The 15,975-nt window shown below is 33.7% G+C and overlaps 1 protein-coding gene across 2 annotated transcripts; it reads left to right on the top strand.

Moving 5' to 3' along the window:
* The first annotated feature begins 4,952 nt into the window (after nucleotides 1-4,952).
* On the top strand, nucleotides 4,953-15,380 carry LOC140864496 (RNA polymerase I-specific transcription initiation factor rrn3-like). 2 transcript variants are annotated; one of them, XM_073268723.1, is made up of 16 exons: nucleotides 4,953-5,060; nucleotides 7,398-7,511; nucleotides 7,618-7,701; nucleotides 7,791-7,862; nucleotides 7,953-8,024; nucleotides 8,117-8,374; nucleotides 9,621-9,737; nucleotides 9,821-9,934; nucleotides 11,645-11,767; nucleotides 11,847-11,915; nucleotides 12,046-12,149; nucleotides 12,910-12,993; nucleotides 13,095-13,182; nucleotides 14,237-14,356; nucleotides 14,517-14,701; nucleotides 14,922-15,380. In XM_073268723.1, the coding sequence occupies exons 2-16, from the start codon at nucleotides 7,425-7,427 to the stop codon at nucleotides 15,223-15,225; spliced, it is 1,881 nt and encodes a 626-aa protein (XP_073124824.1). In that variant the 5' UTR covers nucleotides 4,953-5,060; nucleotides 7,398-7,424; the 3' UTR covers nucleotides 15,226-15,380. The 2 variants fall into 2 exon arrangements, with proteins under 2 accessions (XP_073124824.1, XP_073124823.1); XM_073268722.1 differs by lacking the exon at nucleotides 4,953-5,060 and adding an exon at nucleotides 6,683-6,825.
* The last annotated feature ends 595 nt before the right edge of the window (nucleotides 15,381-15,975 follow it).

Genomic DNA, 15,975 nt, shown 5'->3' with positions numbered 1-15,975 from the left:
CATTGGAGAGAGTTGAGGATCTAGGAGTTCTGACTTAGGCAATGAGGTATGTCCTAAGATTGGAGTTGGTGTATTACGAGAAGACGTACTAGCAAAAATTTTCTAGTGGATCCTTCCGAGGAGGAAGAAGGGGTGACATAGGAGATTGAGCTCTGAACATCCATAAACAAATGTGTACATCTTTACTTTATTGCATTTACTTATTGTCGTTGTTTTGGGTGATTTGTTGAAGCATTTTATGTGTTCTTTAAAAACTAAAATGTTGCATACAAAGTGTTTGATAAAATGCTTCAACCAGAATTCTTTTACTGTACTTGTAATCTTTTTAAATGATTTTCAAAGCGCTTAATCAGTTTTTAGATGGATTATTTCGAGTGTTTTTCGCTTGGTTTTGTAACCAAACTCGATATAATTTATCGATGATCGGTTCATATTTGAACATTTCAAGAACGAGCTATTGTAGATCAAAATATTTTAAATTGTGTATTCACCCCCCTCTACACACACAAGTGATCCTCAACAAGTAGTATCAGAGCGGGTTGTTTTTCAAAGAGCATTTGAAACTGATTTTGATCTTCAAAATTTCGTTTTTGAGATTTTCTAACATATATATGCCTAGTTGAGTATTTCTGGCAGCTTGCAGCGATCTTGGGAAAAATTACATAACTCTTTGCTCAAGTGTCCAAATGACAAATCGCTTTTTGCATTGCAAACTAGACTTGTAGAGGATCGCAAAGGTATAAAAATTATAGCCTATACTTGCACGAGCAGAAGCATTTTATTGGTTAAACTCAGACAATATGTGTTGCGCAGAAACAAGGCATGGACAAAAGTTGATGTTTTTGTCAAGAAGCTCAAGGAAGCTGCACTCATCAATAGAAGGGACAAATTAATTCAAATTTGAGTCACACATTGTCAAGAAAACTCGGTACACTCATTCTAAAATTAGCTTTAAGAGAGCTTTTGAGTTTGATTGTCATCTTGATATTCTACTGTTGCTAGCATGTCTTGATCTTAAAAATGACTTTACAATTGTGATTGTTCTTAATGAATAAAAAAGAACTCTTAAACGTTTCATGAATTTTTAAGTTGGAAAATACATCTTGTTCTTGTGTTGCTTGAAACTTTGAGTTGATATTGTTTATTCTTAGTGAAAGCTTATTAAAACTCAACTTGATACTTATATGTGTTGAATATCTCTTTCTTAAATGTCTTATATTTTGATTAAGTTGAGATTAGTTATTTGTGCTACAATTTGTGCATTTCATATTTTTGAAAATTTATGAAATATCATATGCTACAACACTTTTTGTTTGCTCTTTAAAATTATTTTGTGCTCATATTATAAAGAAAGGGGGTAATGATTTTTTACTTGCAATTGTATCTTTCATATACTTGCGCTTTATAATTTCAAATATCAAATCTGTTTATTCGAAAAATTATTTGAGTTCCAATTTATTTTCTCTACTTGCATAAGTAACCACTTGTGTTTGTGGAAAAGGGGAGAAGTAATATCATTGTAGATCATTATTTTTTAATGTGAATACCCTCTACTAGCTTAAATATTTTTAGAATCATTCATTGAAGGGACACATCATAAGCTTACTTGTTTTGGGAACACAATGATATTTTACAACTTCTTGATCTACTTATATTTGTTGACTATATATTGTGGCAAGGTAGAGAAATATGGAAGATGATTTGGTCAAGTCAATTTTTAATTATCTCTTGATCTTTGTGAATGACTAAAATTTATAGCATGTGATATTTTCAAACATTTCCCTTGCTTATTTTTGTTTCGGCATTGTTGTCTGGAAATGCGATCTCTTTTACCAAAATAATCAAGTGAGGATAAAAATTCATTTTGTGCATATATAAGTTGTTTTCATGAGTTAGTCACCCATCTACCTTTATAAAATTCATTTATTTAAACTTGAGGGGGAGCTATAATATTTTTTGTTTATTTCGAACCTTTTTTATTTTCACAAAAAGGGGGAGAAATATGTTAGATAAAAATACGTGTTTTGCATTACTTGAGTTTTAATGTTCATATTTTTATCCAAGTTTTGTGATCATCAAAAGGGTGAGATTGTTGGGCCCAAAAATGCAATCAATCTTGATTTTGATGATAACAAAACTTGTTATTATTTTTGTGTAACATATTTACTAAGTGTGCAGCTCATAGAAGACAAATCGAAAATGCTAAGTTGTTGGAATACAAAAATAGCTCAACTTAGCTTATGGCGCAGCTGTTTGTTTCAAGCATATTATAACTTGATGATCCAAATGACCAGCCGCCAAAACCAATGTACATCCAACTCAAAATTCTAGACGTCATATCTCATGCTAGGTGGATCAATTCAGATGATATATAGTCCAAAACTATCGTCTCAAAATAGAGTTGAATGAACTTGAAGCAGCAGATGAAGTGATAGACCAGCTCTTGTGTAATGGCTATATCTCTCAGCTCCAATATCCAAATGTAATGATTCAGCATGCGTTGAAAATATAAAAAGAAGATATACATCTTGCCTTCATAAGTCCAAGTCTGAATCGGAGCCTAAGAAGATGATAAATCATGTTGAAGTTGCTGGTTCTGCACAAGTTGCTGACATAGCTCAATATTGTACACAGTCTGGTTTTTCAAGTATATCTCTCTCATACAAACTCAAAATGGAGTGATTTTTTATTCCATGGAAATCTAAGAAAAAGGGCTACAACATTCATGTTTATTACTTTGCCCAAAAATCGACAAATCAAGAGATATAATCACTCAAATAGACCACATGCGCTCGACTGCTTTGTCCTCAACCGTTTTGGAGCAGGCCTGAAATTTCAAGGATATTTCTCTCATATCAAATCCAAATTGGGTGATTCTTAATGCATTGGAAATCCAAGACAAAGGAATACAACTTTCATGTTCATTACTTTGCCCAGAAAGCAACTCATCAGGATCTATAAGCAGTCGACCGATCAACAATCACTCAACTGTTGAGCTCTCCTCGACCGCTAAAAGTCTCCTTGACTGTTTTGAGCAGCTCTGGTATCTTGCACATAACTTTCTCATATGAACTCCAAATTGAGTAAATCTTGTGGCGTTAGAAATCCAAGATCAAGGGCTACAACTTTTATGTTCATCACTTTTCCCAAAAATCAATGCATCAAGAATTATAGGAATCTGAACAGACCGCATTCACTCAAACAGTCGAGATGCTCTCACTTAGCCTCTCAACTTGTCGAGGTGGTGTCACATGGCCTCTCAATCGGTCATGGTACTGTTACCTAGTCTCTCAACCTGTCACATGGTGCTATCAGCTATTGGAACTCTTCTCAACTGGCCAGTAGCTTTCCAGAAGCTCAAATATGACCGTTGTGTTGTCAGAAACAGTACACAACTATTTTCAACAGTCATATTCTTGTATCTAACGTCTATATCATTTTTGGAGGCTATAAATACAAGACATGGAGAATGAGAAAAAGAGAGAGTGGAACACCAAAAGATTATTCAGCTAAGTTAGCTTTTCCACATGAAGAGGGCGTCAAAACAGATTATTTAGCTAAGTCAAGAGCTTGCCCTTAGTGTGAAGAACACAACAAATTTCTTGAGCTTTCACTGTCAAGTTCTTCACACCCCAACCCCAACTCACTCACACATATTTTTTAGATGATTTGTATAGATTAGTTGAGTGAGAGTCTTTGCACAAAAATGTTAAAGATGTGTAACTTTGTATCTTCAGTGTTATGTCATTGGAGAGAGTTGAGAATCTAGGAGTTTCAACTTAGGCAGTAGGATAAGTCCAAAGGTTGGAGTTGGTGTATTACGAGATGACGTAATAGCCAAAGTCTTCTAGTGGATCCTTTCGAGGAGGAAGAAGGGGTGACTTAGGAGATTGAGCTCCGAACATCCATAAACAAATGCGTGCATCTTTACTTTATTGCATTTACTTATTGTTGCTGTTTTGGGTGATTTGTTGAAGCATTTAATGTGTTCTCTAAAATACTAAAATATTGCATACAAAGTGTTATATAAAATGCTTCAACCAAAATTCTTTTACTATCTCAACTTGCAATCTTTTCAAATGATTTTCAAAGCGCATAATCAGTTTTTAGATGGATTATTTCGAGTGTTTTTCGCTTGGTTTTGTTACCAAACTTGATATAATTTATCGGTTCTCGGTTCATATTCAACATTTCAAGAACGAACTATTGTAGCTCAAAATATTTTAAATTGTGTATTCACCCCCCTCTACATACACAACCGATCCCCAACATTGCACTATATGTCTTATTGTATTATTATAGTAGAAACCCTCTAATTAACTAACTTTCAATTAATTGGTAAAATTTGAGATGAAATTAGGATTATATCTTAACTCAATTCCCAAAAAAAAATTAACTAACGTTATTTGACAAATTAGTCATTTTATATTGTCTCATTTTTTTAGCCAATTTTATTTTTCCCTAAAAAAATTTTTTATTTACCGAAACGACCCTCACTATGTTTGTTTGTATTTTTAATTTTTAAATTAGATAGTTTTTTTAAAACAAAATTTATATTACATAGTTATCATTTTTAAACGTTTGAATATCTAATTCATCATGCGAGTTCTAAAAATAACATGAAATAATTAACATAAAAAAATTATGTATGTGCACGCATCGCGTGTAAGGGACTATATAATGTAAAGAACAAATCGAATTAAATTGGAGATTTGATTCGGTTAATCAATAATTAATTTTTTTTTAAAAAAAATATCGATGAATTCCATTTATTTGGTTTAGTTTTGATTTTGAATTTAAAAATGGTTTAAAAAATGGTATTGGGCCGAGGTTTACTCTTTTTTTTCCCGAAAAGGGCCGAGCTTTACTTCGAATTATGACTTGTGTGTGTGTTGGGCTTTAAACAAAAGCCCAATCGCAAAGGCTAAACGAACAGAAAGAGGTTAGAAAACAAGCTGCGTCATCTTCATCGCGACATGGTCTCTGTCTCCTATTTCTCTACACTGTTGTCCAAATACTAACTTTCGAACCAGCTGACGACAGCACGAGAATTCAACAAGGTCAATATTTTTTTGTTTTGATACTCGTTTTTGTCTCATGTTTATTTCGAAAATGAGTTCATAAACTAACTTGATATTTATTCAGTTTTCCACTAATTTACTTGAGTATATGTTGTACTTCGAGGGATTGAGGGAGCTGAAAAAGTTTATGCTTTGATTTTTGCATCCAATTCGTGTCAATGGGTTTCGGCTAAACATATGTTTTAGTATCTCAACAGGTTGGTTTCTTGCGTTTGTTTCCATGGCCACCTTTGTCTTGATCGATCTTTATATTTTATCGAAGCAAACCAAGTATGATCTTTTGAGAAACTACAAGCTTGGAAGCGCCTAAAATTTTGCCTATTTTTTTTAATTTAAAAAAAAATTAATTGGTCTTGTTTCGGGTTTGAAAGGGAAAATCGTTTGGTTTGGTTTCTAGGGAAAATAATTGATTTCTTCGGTTTTGCTAATTTCGGTTCTGTTAGTTCGATTTTGACCGATGAACCTTGGTGTGAATCACTTGGCTGCTAGGTGGTTTATGTGACCGACTTTGTTTCTAGTTCGTGTATTTTTCGAGGTACACATCTTTCATTCCAAAATATTTCAAGTTGTCCACCATCCTGATTAGGTTATTGTGTCCGCGCTTCCAGTGAATGAGATTTATCATGTTATGCATTTTCTTTAAACTGCTTTGCACCATTTCTGCTTGTATCCAGCTTCCTCACTCGAATTGCATTCGTTGTGATTTATGAAGTGTTTTTATTGCCTTTGATTTGTGCTGGACAATGTAGCATGGATACTGCAGATTTTTTTTGAAGTATCGAATACGGATACGATACGCAAATACGCGTGTCGGACACGACAAAAAACGTGTCATTGACTTTTTTGACTTTTGGCCAGTCGGATACGACGAGTAGGGATGACAATGGGGCGGGTCGGGGACGGGATGCTTTCCCCTCCCCATCCCCGAATTCAAACTCGATCCCCATACCCGCCCCGATCCCCATTAATTCTTATGCGTACCCATCCCGCGGAGACCAAGTCCTCATCCCCATATCCATACCCATACCCATACCCGAAAATATATATATATATATGAATTAGTAAATTTTATTATATAAAAATATAAAAATTATTATTCAATTTTATAATAAAATACATAAAATATGTTTGGTCAAATTTTTTATTATATTATTAAATTTTAAAATTAATAAAAATATTTTAAATACAAAATATTTCTATAAATCAAAATTATTCTTTTAAAAAAAATACTATGTATAAAAAATTTATTAAGATTATATATTATTTATAAAATTATCAAAATAAATGATATATATATATATATATATATATTTAGACTAATATAAATGCTTTATATGTGTACGTAACATGAATGAAATTCAAATAATATTTTCCCAAACTCGGCCCATTTCCCGCGCGAAAAATTGCATCCCTAACTGCGAGGACACGGCTAGGATACGACGAGGACACATTTCCAGATACGTTTGGGCTCAATTACAAAAAATTTAAAATTTTTAGGGTTAAATTGAAAAACAATAAGACTTTTGAGGGCTATTTAATAAATATACTAAAATTAATTGGGCCTAAAAAGCCCTAATCAGCAGTCTTTCTCCTCCGATTATTTATCATCTGCCGGGTGCGTCTTTCTATCATAATCGTCCATCTATCAACAGTCATCCCAAATTCCCAACACCAGTCGGCAGTCGCTGTCCCTCGCCGCCGCTCCCCTCTGCTCGCCGTCGCAGAAAGCTGCACTCCAGTTTCTGTTACGTTTCTTCTTATTTTCCTTCTGAAATCAGTGCCCACTGCCCAGATTATTTTTTGCTTTTGGGATGTATCTTCTTAATTGTTGTTACTAGCAGAAAAGTATATTTTACAGCACAGTAGGTACTAGGTTGTACAATAGGTACTAAGCAGTATGGATGTTTGATTTGTTTACTTGTTTAAGATGGATTTGGTGTTCCATTATATTTTGTTATGTCTTAGGTTTGTAATGGATATTATGATTGATGAAATATGATTTTCTACTTTAGGGATTTTTAATTTCTAATACTAAATGTATATATATTTAATATTTTTATATTTATATTTATATTTATATTATATTATATTATTTAATATTCGTCGTATCCTAGCCATATAGTGTTTTATATTTTCAAAATTTACCCGTATCCATGCAACATAGGTGCTGGAAACTTTTCCAAAATGCCAGATAAATCAAAGAGAACGAGAAAGAACTTAGAACTGACCAAGAATAATATCTAATCCTCGGTTAAAACTGTAAAGCAAAATAATACATTAATACTGCATCTTTATTCTTATCACTTTGACTGCCAGTGGTTCGGTTGAGGTTGCAAGATACAAATGGGAGCACCTGTTATGTATGAGCCAAGTTTCACAGATTCTGAGTTGGAGGAACAAATTAGGAATGCTCTTAAAGCTGCAGTTGAGGTAATCATAGAATGGTTATTGGAGTTTGTCTTTGTTATTATTCAATCAATCTTATTGAGTTACACTATAAAGCCTGCTAATAGATGCTAAATTTTACCTAATTTAGGGTGACTGCGACTACTATAATGAGCTTGTTGCTGTGATATGCCGTAAAGAACATCTTGTTACTGAGCAGGTGGCCCTTCTTGTGGTAAGCTGTTGTTTTGCAAAGTAAATTAGTGGTTTTGAATCATAGACTATCCTATGAGCTACTTCTTAATCTTTTCTGTTAACTGGTAGACATGTTTGAAAGCTGTGACTGGAGCTGTTCGTTGCATAGACATCACCCACCATCGATCTCTTCTTGGTGCTGTGAGTTCATGCACTTGCACTAATTATTGTTTTTTACTTTTCTCGATGTAACTTACTTTGTTATTTATTCAATATTTTTTGGTACTTCAGATATTTGGAATGAGCCTGTGGGATTATGGTACTGATGTTATGGATGCATTGGTTGAATTGCTTGTACACTTGGTATGTTAGTTGTATGTGTCCTATCTATTTGCTGGTAATTTTTATTAGGGGACTTTGTTATTGACCACGGCTATTTTTCCACCTTGTTATAGGCTTCATCAAGAGGAGAATATATTGATTTGTGTTTGGAAATGCTTGTTATCAATTTCATGCCACCAACTTCTCCCGCTTCTGCTTCATATTTTGCGGATTTATTTAAGCAATCACGTGGGCTTACTAAGAAGAACCAAGTTCTTGATCGTGTCCATTCAACTTTGCTAAAAATTGCCAGGATGAGTCCTGTCCATTCACCTAGAAAGCTTGAGAAGACAATCATAGATAGTATGCCAAACACAAAGATGAAGGAGCATGTAAGATCGTTCATACAATTCCTGGGTTTTGTTACCTTTTTTTATTGTGGCGTTAATTTAGAGATCTAGCTAAATTCAAACGCACCAACTCTGTGAATTCACTGAAGATTGTTTTTTTTAAATGTACAAGTAACATGATTTCGAAGTCAAGAGCAGTGATCTGCCAAAGTTTTTAGCTGTAACTACCCAAACAGGCATTCACTACTATTCTCTCACATTTCATTGGCCTCACTTACTAGTAACTGTATAGTCAACATAATATCATTTGCAAGTATGCACAGTATGAATGGCTTTACCAGTGGCCACTAGGTTGCTCGAAAAGTTAGTTCAATATTAGTTCGTCAGTACGCTTGTGTTAGTTTTTAGAGCCTATGGTTGTTCAGTCACCATATGAAATTATTGTCGTGAGAGTTGTCTGTCCCCTGTCATGGTCTGTAATTGAAGAATGTGTTAAGAAAAAGGTGCCTCGGACTGAACTTTGTTCTTGACACATGCAGTATGATGAGCGACGTTCATTACTTAATTCCCACAATCTGATAATGAGATTTCATTGATATTTAATTTTTTTATTATTAGGGGCATTGGAATTGAACTAAGAAGATCATGTCTCAATCTTAAATTTTAATAATTATATGTTGCAAGAGCATTTATCCAAGTGCGTTAGAAGAGTAGTTTAGTCAACTTTAATTTCCACTGCGTTTGAGCCAGGAAAACATGCAGCTGTATTCAGATTTGTGTTTCATGACGTCTTTTATATTTACTGTCAAGTTATTGTAACTTGATATCTGGTTTTAGACTTAGTCAGAGTCTCAGAGATTGGAGCGTAATATATTGTTGATATTGTCTTGACTTCTACGGGCTCTGTGTGCGGATATCTTATCCGCTTTTTGTATATGTAATACTAAATTATATATATATATATATATAGAGTTTCTTTCAAGTGCCCACCTATTGTGCCCACTACCATGCCCACCTATTGTGCCCACTACCATGCCCACCTATCGTGCCCACTACCATGCCCACCAATGATGTGACACTATTCTATTGGACCTACAATTTATCACATCTTTATCACATCCAATAGAATAGTGCCACATCATTGGTGGGCATGGTAGTGGGCATGATAGGTGGGCACTTGAAAGAAACTCTATATATATATATGTATATATATATATGTGTGTATGTGTAATATTCTCGTTTCCTATCCAAAAAAAAAAAAATTAAACTTGATATCTCGTCCCTTTAGGTTTTCATTGAGATGTATGTGGAGAATACGTTGAGGCTGCTGACGGGTAGGATTGGTGAATTTATGGGAAGCTCTACACTGCTTTTTGCAGTTGTGGATTGCCTTAGAGATTTGGATGTAAGTTTGTTTAAAGGTGTGAAATTAATCATTGAAGACTTTTCACTTGATCTGAAATAGGTTTTCGATGGTCCTCATTGTAGGTAGAAATAGATTGGAATGACATTTTGAAGGATGATTTTCACAAGGGTAAGTCGGATTTGGAACTCGAAACCTTTGAAGTGCCTATGGATCATATTCAACAAGATTATAATGAGGTGCTCTTTCCTTCCCTTTTCTTTTGGTTCTATGACTTTATATTTATATATATTGATTACATACATCACGGCCTCGTTTGCTGTGATTTTTGGTTTGCCGGTTGTCATTTAGTCATTGCATTTGTTAGTCTGAATTTTTCTGATTTATTACGCTGAGCAGACAAGAAGATAACTTTTATTTTTCTTAATTTCTTGTTATTTGAAGTAGTTGTAGGCTCAAGCATGTCTTTTCTATTGAAAAACTATCAGAATAAACTCAATTAGAAATTATTGATGATTCACTATTTTTGGCTACAGTGATTTCCTTCTGTTAATTAATGTCTTTTTTTTTTGTCTTCTTTTTTCTTACTTTCCTCGTGTTTTGGAAAAATGGTTTTTGGTTTTTGAAGGACAAAAGCACGTGTCTCTGTCCAGGAGGTGTACTAACTAAAAACAGAAATTCTTATCCTTTTAGGAGGAAATTGTAACTGTAGTTTCTTTTTTGTCATGTGGATTGCATTACTAAAATTGATTATAGAAAATTTTTGGTGTCTCTTGATGTTATTAATAATACTAATACTAATTTATATTAAGAGTAGACGTTATTTTGGTAAATGAACTATTGATAAATTGTCAAAATGGTACACAGAACTACTGAAAATGGCTTAATTTGTACATGATTAAAATAGAAAGTCGAAAAACCCTGCCCCTGGGTGCAGGTGATCATTACTATATATATATATACATATATATATACATATACTTATATTAATTAATATTTATAACATTGTTATACAATGAGCATGATATAATTATTATAATATATATTTTAAATAAAAATAAATAAATTTTTATAATTTTAGTCAATAAAATAATCTTCAAAAATAAATTGGCTATCTAGTTGATTTAATAATATTGGACTTGACAATAATTTTAGTAAAGGGTAACATTGACTTTATAACTTGATAATGTACCAATTAAACCATTTTTAATAGTTCATGTATCAATTTTGCAATTAATCAATAGTTCGTGTACCAAAATGAATTTTACTCTTTATATTAAAATTAATGGTTTCTATAAAAGAACAATAAAATTAAAAATCGAATCAAGTCAAATAAGGATTTCCAGTAGCTTATATTGAAAATGGTTTTAATAAAGTAGATCACTAACATAACAGTAGAGTAGGTTTGTAGTGATTAGTTGAAAAAAAATGCTGTTTTGTTCAAAAGTTCAGATTAAAATAACAATAGATGGGGTTTGCAATGAATACGTTAGTTGAAAAAAAAAATGTTCCAAAGCACAGACTACTGCAATCAGAGATAAATTTTACTGGCCTCCATCAGGCTCAGGTTTGCCAGGTAATGGGATCTGTGGGGGTGATATTGCTCTTCTAGTCCAGCACTGCCTCATTTTGATCCACACATGACACATGACGCATTTGATGTTTATGTCTACTAGGTGTTGACTGATATCATGAAATTTTTTTCATTTATTTATATAGTCAATTATATTGATTTGAAATAATAACCTTAGGAAACTTAAGTCTGACTTATTAGGTCAAAGTCACTGTCAGCGAAAGAAGTTTCTGGTGCTGGATAATCTTTAACATTTTACCAAAACATAGTCATGTTAAACTGTTAAAGAATTCTGACAGTATTTTTTCATATGGACTTGCTACTGTTTTTTCTGATTTTATGCATCATTTTCATCATAATTTCATTTATGTGCCAGTTTGATTGGGAAAGTTTGATACAAAGGTTCAGTGGAGTTGATGTTGCTAGAAAGCTGGATAATCTAATGGTACTTGTGTTTGAACATCTTAAAACCTGTAGCGAGAGTGGTCATCTAGTTCAGGTAAAATCTATCTTTCCTTTAATTTTCCATTTCAATGATTCGGATTTCTTACCTTGTTCACCTTGTAATGATGTTTCAGGTGTTTGAGACTCTTCTCCAGTCATTTCAGATAACTATATTGACTGCCTATAAATCAAAATTTTGTCAGGTATTTGCCTTTTCTTGGGATCAGTTAAAAATACTGTAGGTTATCATCAATTCTTTGTTCATTTACATTTTCACTTGGTGTAAGCTGTCATTTACTTATAATAATTATATGTACGCTGTGTCTTTTGCAGTTTATCATGTTCTACGCGTGCTCTCTGGATCCTGAAAATTGTGGAAATAAATTTGTCAGTGTGCTTGTAAATATCTTTGTTAGTGGTTTCAATGCTGAACTGAGGTAAGGGTTAAGATTTCCTTGAAGCTCTATTTTTAATGTTCTTACGTTCTAAATTAAATATTATTTTGTTGAGAAGTGAGTCAATGAAATTTCGATGTTCTTTTGTTCAACTCCTGGCACAGATTTATGTATGTGTTTGTATTTATTTTTTTCATCTGCAAATGGCATATTAAGGTTCCATTGTGGATACTTTTGATGCTACCGCAGCAAAGATTTCTATTACACTTGAGAAAAAGGGTATTATTTCATACTCATTTTAACTTGCAAAATTAAATCAAAATTTCACTTTTCTTTCGAGTTTATTGTAAATGTGTCCAATTTTTATTTGTTGGTCCATTGGATGATATAATAAGTTCCCGCTAAAAAATTATCTGGTGGCAAAAAATGAAGGGTCTGAAGGGATTCAACACTTGACTTCCATCCTTGGAGTGAGTGCTGGAGAAGTGTGTAAATTTGGTGGCATATAAGTTCTTTTTCCAGATATTCGTTGCCTTTATGGTATATATATTCTGATCTGATAGCTGATGGATTTGTCTAGTTTCTCCAACCATGTAAATTGGAGATGCACGGATTAGTAGACAGACTAGCTTTTTTTCAATTTGTAAATAATTTTGTTTAGGTTTATCTATATTTTTCTGTGTATTATCTTATATAACACATCTTTTTTCACCTTTTCTAATTTCTAGTTGTTCCGTGTTATCATTGAGCTTATTATCTTTCAACTTATCAAGATATGTAACCCGTTTATTATTCCATGCAGAATGAGTGCTGTTTCATATCTTGCCAGTTATCTGGCTCGCGCAAAATTTGTTGACATCTCACTTATTGCAACTATACTGGAAAGGTTGATACTCATCTTGTATTACGGATTTACTTCTTGAATGAAAAGGATTGAAGGACAAGACTCAAACTTTTGACCACTCCATTTTCTCTGACTCCATGCAGTGTGGTCAACTGGTGTTATGTCTACTGCAAGGAGCAGGTTGGTGACATTAATCCAAAAGCTCATAAAGTCTTTTATGCTGGATGCCAGGTGTGTAATGCCTTGATTATGTAGCTATTCTCAATAATTACAAGCTTGAGTTTCGACTACTTTTTTTATTTACCTTCCCTTTCATGTATTAAAGCTTGTATGCTTTGCTTCGTTCAAGTTATTATTTACACAGATCTCCTTCACATTGTTGCCCTGTTGATGGGTTGCCTGCTTTGTGATTGTTATTTGGTCTGTTCATTGATAGAGCTATGAAGATATAAGGTAGAAAAAAACACCGTTTGTGCCATTCTTGATCTGAAACTACACCTGGCACTGTTGTGGTTATTGTTGAAGTAGATGGTGCAAAGCTATCTTGTGACATTCTTTTCTTATGAAAGGAACATAAAAATTGCGGCGATGAAGGTTTCTAGTGGGGGAAGGATGAGATAGATTTGTTAGAATGAATCGATGCGAAAGACCGGTTTTCAGAGATGATATGTGCTCTGTGAGTGTGACAGAATACATGCAAAGGGGAAAAACTTCAGCAATGAAAAACTAGGATTCACTTATTGGCAAGTTTGTTATATTTTAATAATTATACTGGCCACTGGGCTAGGCAAAGAGAATGGTTGGAATTTGGATAAAGACTAATCTAAACTTAGAAGTAGAGAGGAGAAGTTTAACATGTTCGTCAGACTAATGGAAAAACCAGTTAGTGACGTATTTTAATGGCGATAATTAAGTTTCTTTTCCATTCATTGATAGGGTTCTTGGAGAACCGAGTCAAAGTGAAACTGAGGCTTTTGTTGAAGTCACTTCTGTGTTGAGATTCTATTCTAACCTAGAGCTATAGAAAATCTACTCGAGTACGAAACACTACAGAAAATCTACTCGAGTACAAAACAGGAGAAGTGGTGAAATTGACTAGAGTGATCTGTTTTATTGTTCAAATATAGTTCTGTGACCTTAAAGGGACAGGTAACCCTGTACTTCCCCGTCAAATCTGTGGTGATAGCTCATATTACCAGTTCTTTATGAACTTGTGCTTTTATGTTTCCAAGGACCATGCAAGGAATCTGCTAGTAAATGACTTTCAGCCGTTACTGTTATGTAGGCCACTATGTATATACTGTGCTTCCGCATGAGACAAATGCTTGCAGTACCTCGTCTCAAATTACAACTACTACATATGCGCATCGATGATATACTTGGGCACCCATTGAAACCATTACAGGTAAAAATCTGAGCATCTGAATCGTATGTATGATAGTTGCTCAGTAGTAATATTTCCTTTTTTCCCCCTCATTTTCTTCTGTTCTTACCTGAATTTCTGATCAAGTTTAACATATTAGTTGATCTTGATTTTGGTGTTCCATATTTTGGCTTCCCTCCAGGTATGCTTGCCATCAATAGTGGAAGAATTTCTTCGGTTGGCGAAAGACAATCACATATTTTCACTTCCTCAAATATTTGCCGACCACGGCCTCCTAGAATCGGAACATTCACGTGCATTTGGTGGGATGGACAGACTTGATGTGTTTTTTCCCTTTGATCCATGCTTATTATTGAAATGTGACAGGTATGTGTTTTTGTTGTTACTCACTTATCCCTTGTATATCTACTTCTGTAATCTGGGTCGGAGCTAGGATTTTGATGAGTATGATATCTTTGTCTAGATTGACGACACTTCAATTTTTTTAGAAATTACACAAAAAAACGTTTGATGGACAAGTGTGCTGTTGATCCCCTATGGAGTCTTTTAAAATTTGTTCTTATTTCCTTTGACCCTTTACTTTAAGATGCATCCGGCCAAATTATGTTTCCTGGTCGATGGTGAGAACTGCCTACGATGAAGAAGGCACGAGCGATGAAGATGAAGAAGATGAAGAAGACATTGAGGTTTATGATGGGATAGGTATTCCAATCGCTGGCCGTGCCAGGAATTCCAACGAGGATGCTTTTGATCTCGACGAATTCGATGTCGCACTGGACAAAATGTCCATTACGCCCAGAGATACATCCCATAATTCTGGAGGTAATGTGCAGAGATTTATGCAGATGCCCTCGAAAATCAGACCGTCGACTAGTCCCGAGTCCCTGTGATTTGTCAAATCTGAAAGCCACAAGTCTCGTTGGTCTGATTTGTGGTGTCTCGATTTTGTCCCGGAAAACAAAGTTCTGGTTGAATAATATTTATCGAATTATACGTGTTATATCTGTATAATTAATTTAATGCACAAGAGCTTTGGTTACAATTACGGATTGTTCTCATGGGATAATTTCATCTTATTTTTACAGGCACTACCTCAATGATATATTTAAAGTTAGAGATTTATCAATATTTGTAGGGTTCATTGAAAAAATCGTAGAACCCACATGTATTGATAAATCTCAAGTCTTGAATCTGCATTGAGGCTGTACAGATAAGATCTCACTTATCATTTTCATGGTTGTGCAATTGGTGTTGGATTATACGCTAATTATTTTGGAACTTGTCGAATTAATAAAGATAAAATATTTAAATATAGAAACCAAATCAAGAAAAAGTATTTAAATATAGAAATTAAATCAAATCAAAGTCAATAAAAGGAGTGAATTCAAAGGGAGGAAAAGATCTCTCTTTTATTTTTTTTTAAAATAGTTATATATATATATATATATATATAATTAAGATACAATGCACTTAGGATTTTCGTGAGTAACTACTAAAACCTACTGATGAGTTTTAGTGATATGTAAAAAAACAAAATGAAACACAAAAATCCACTAAGTCGACAAAAATCTTGCACATATTTAAAAGTAGAGTTGTTTATATATGGGTAAGTTTGCTTTAAGTACCCAAACCTAAACAAA

This window comes from Henckelia pumila, chromosome 4, assembly GCF_033568475.1.
Source record: "Henckelia pumila isolate YLH828 chromosome 4, ASM3356847v2, whole genome shotgun sequence".
Classification (NCBI taxonomy): domain Eukaryota; kingdom Viridiplantae; phylum Streptophyta; class Magnoliopsida; order Lamiales; family Gesneriaceae; genus Henckelia; species Henckelia pumila.
Note: the sequence above shows the minus strand (reverse complement) of the source record. Positions and strands in the feature narration are given on the sequence as shown.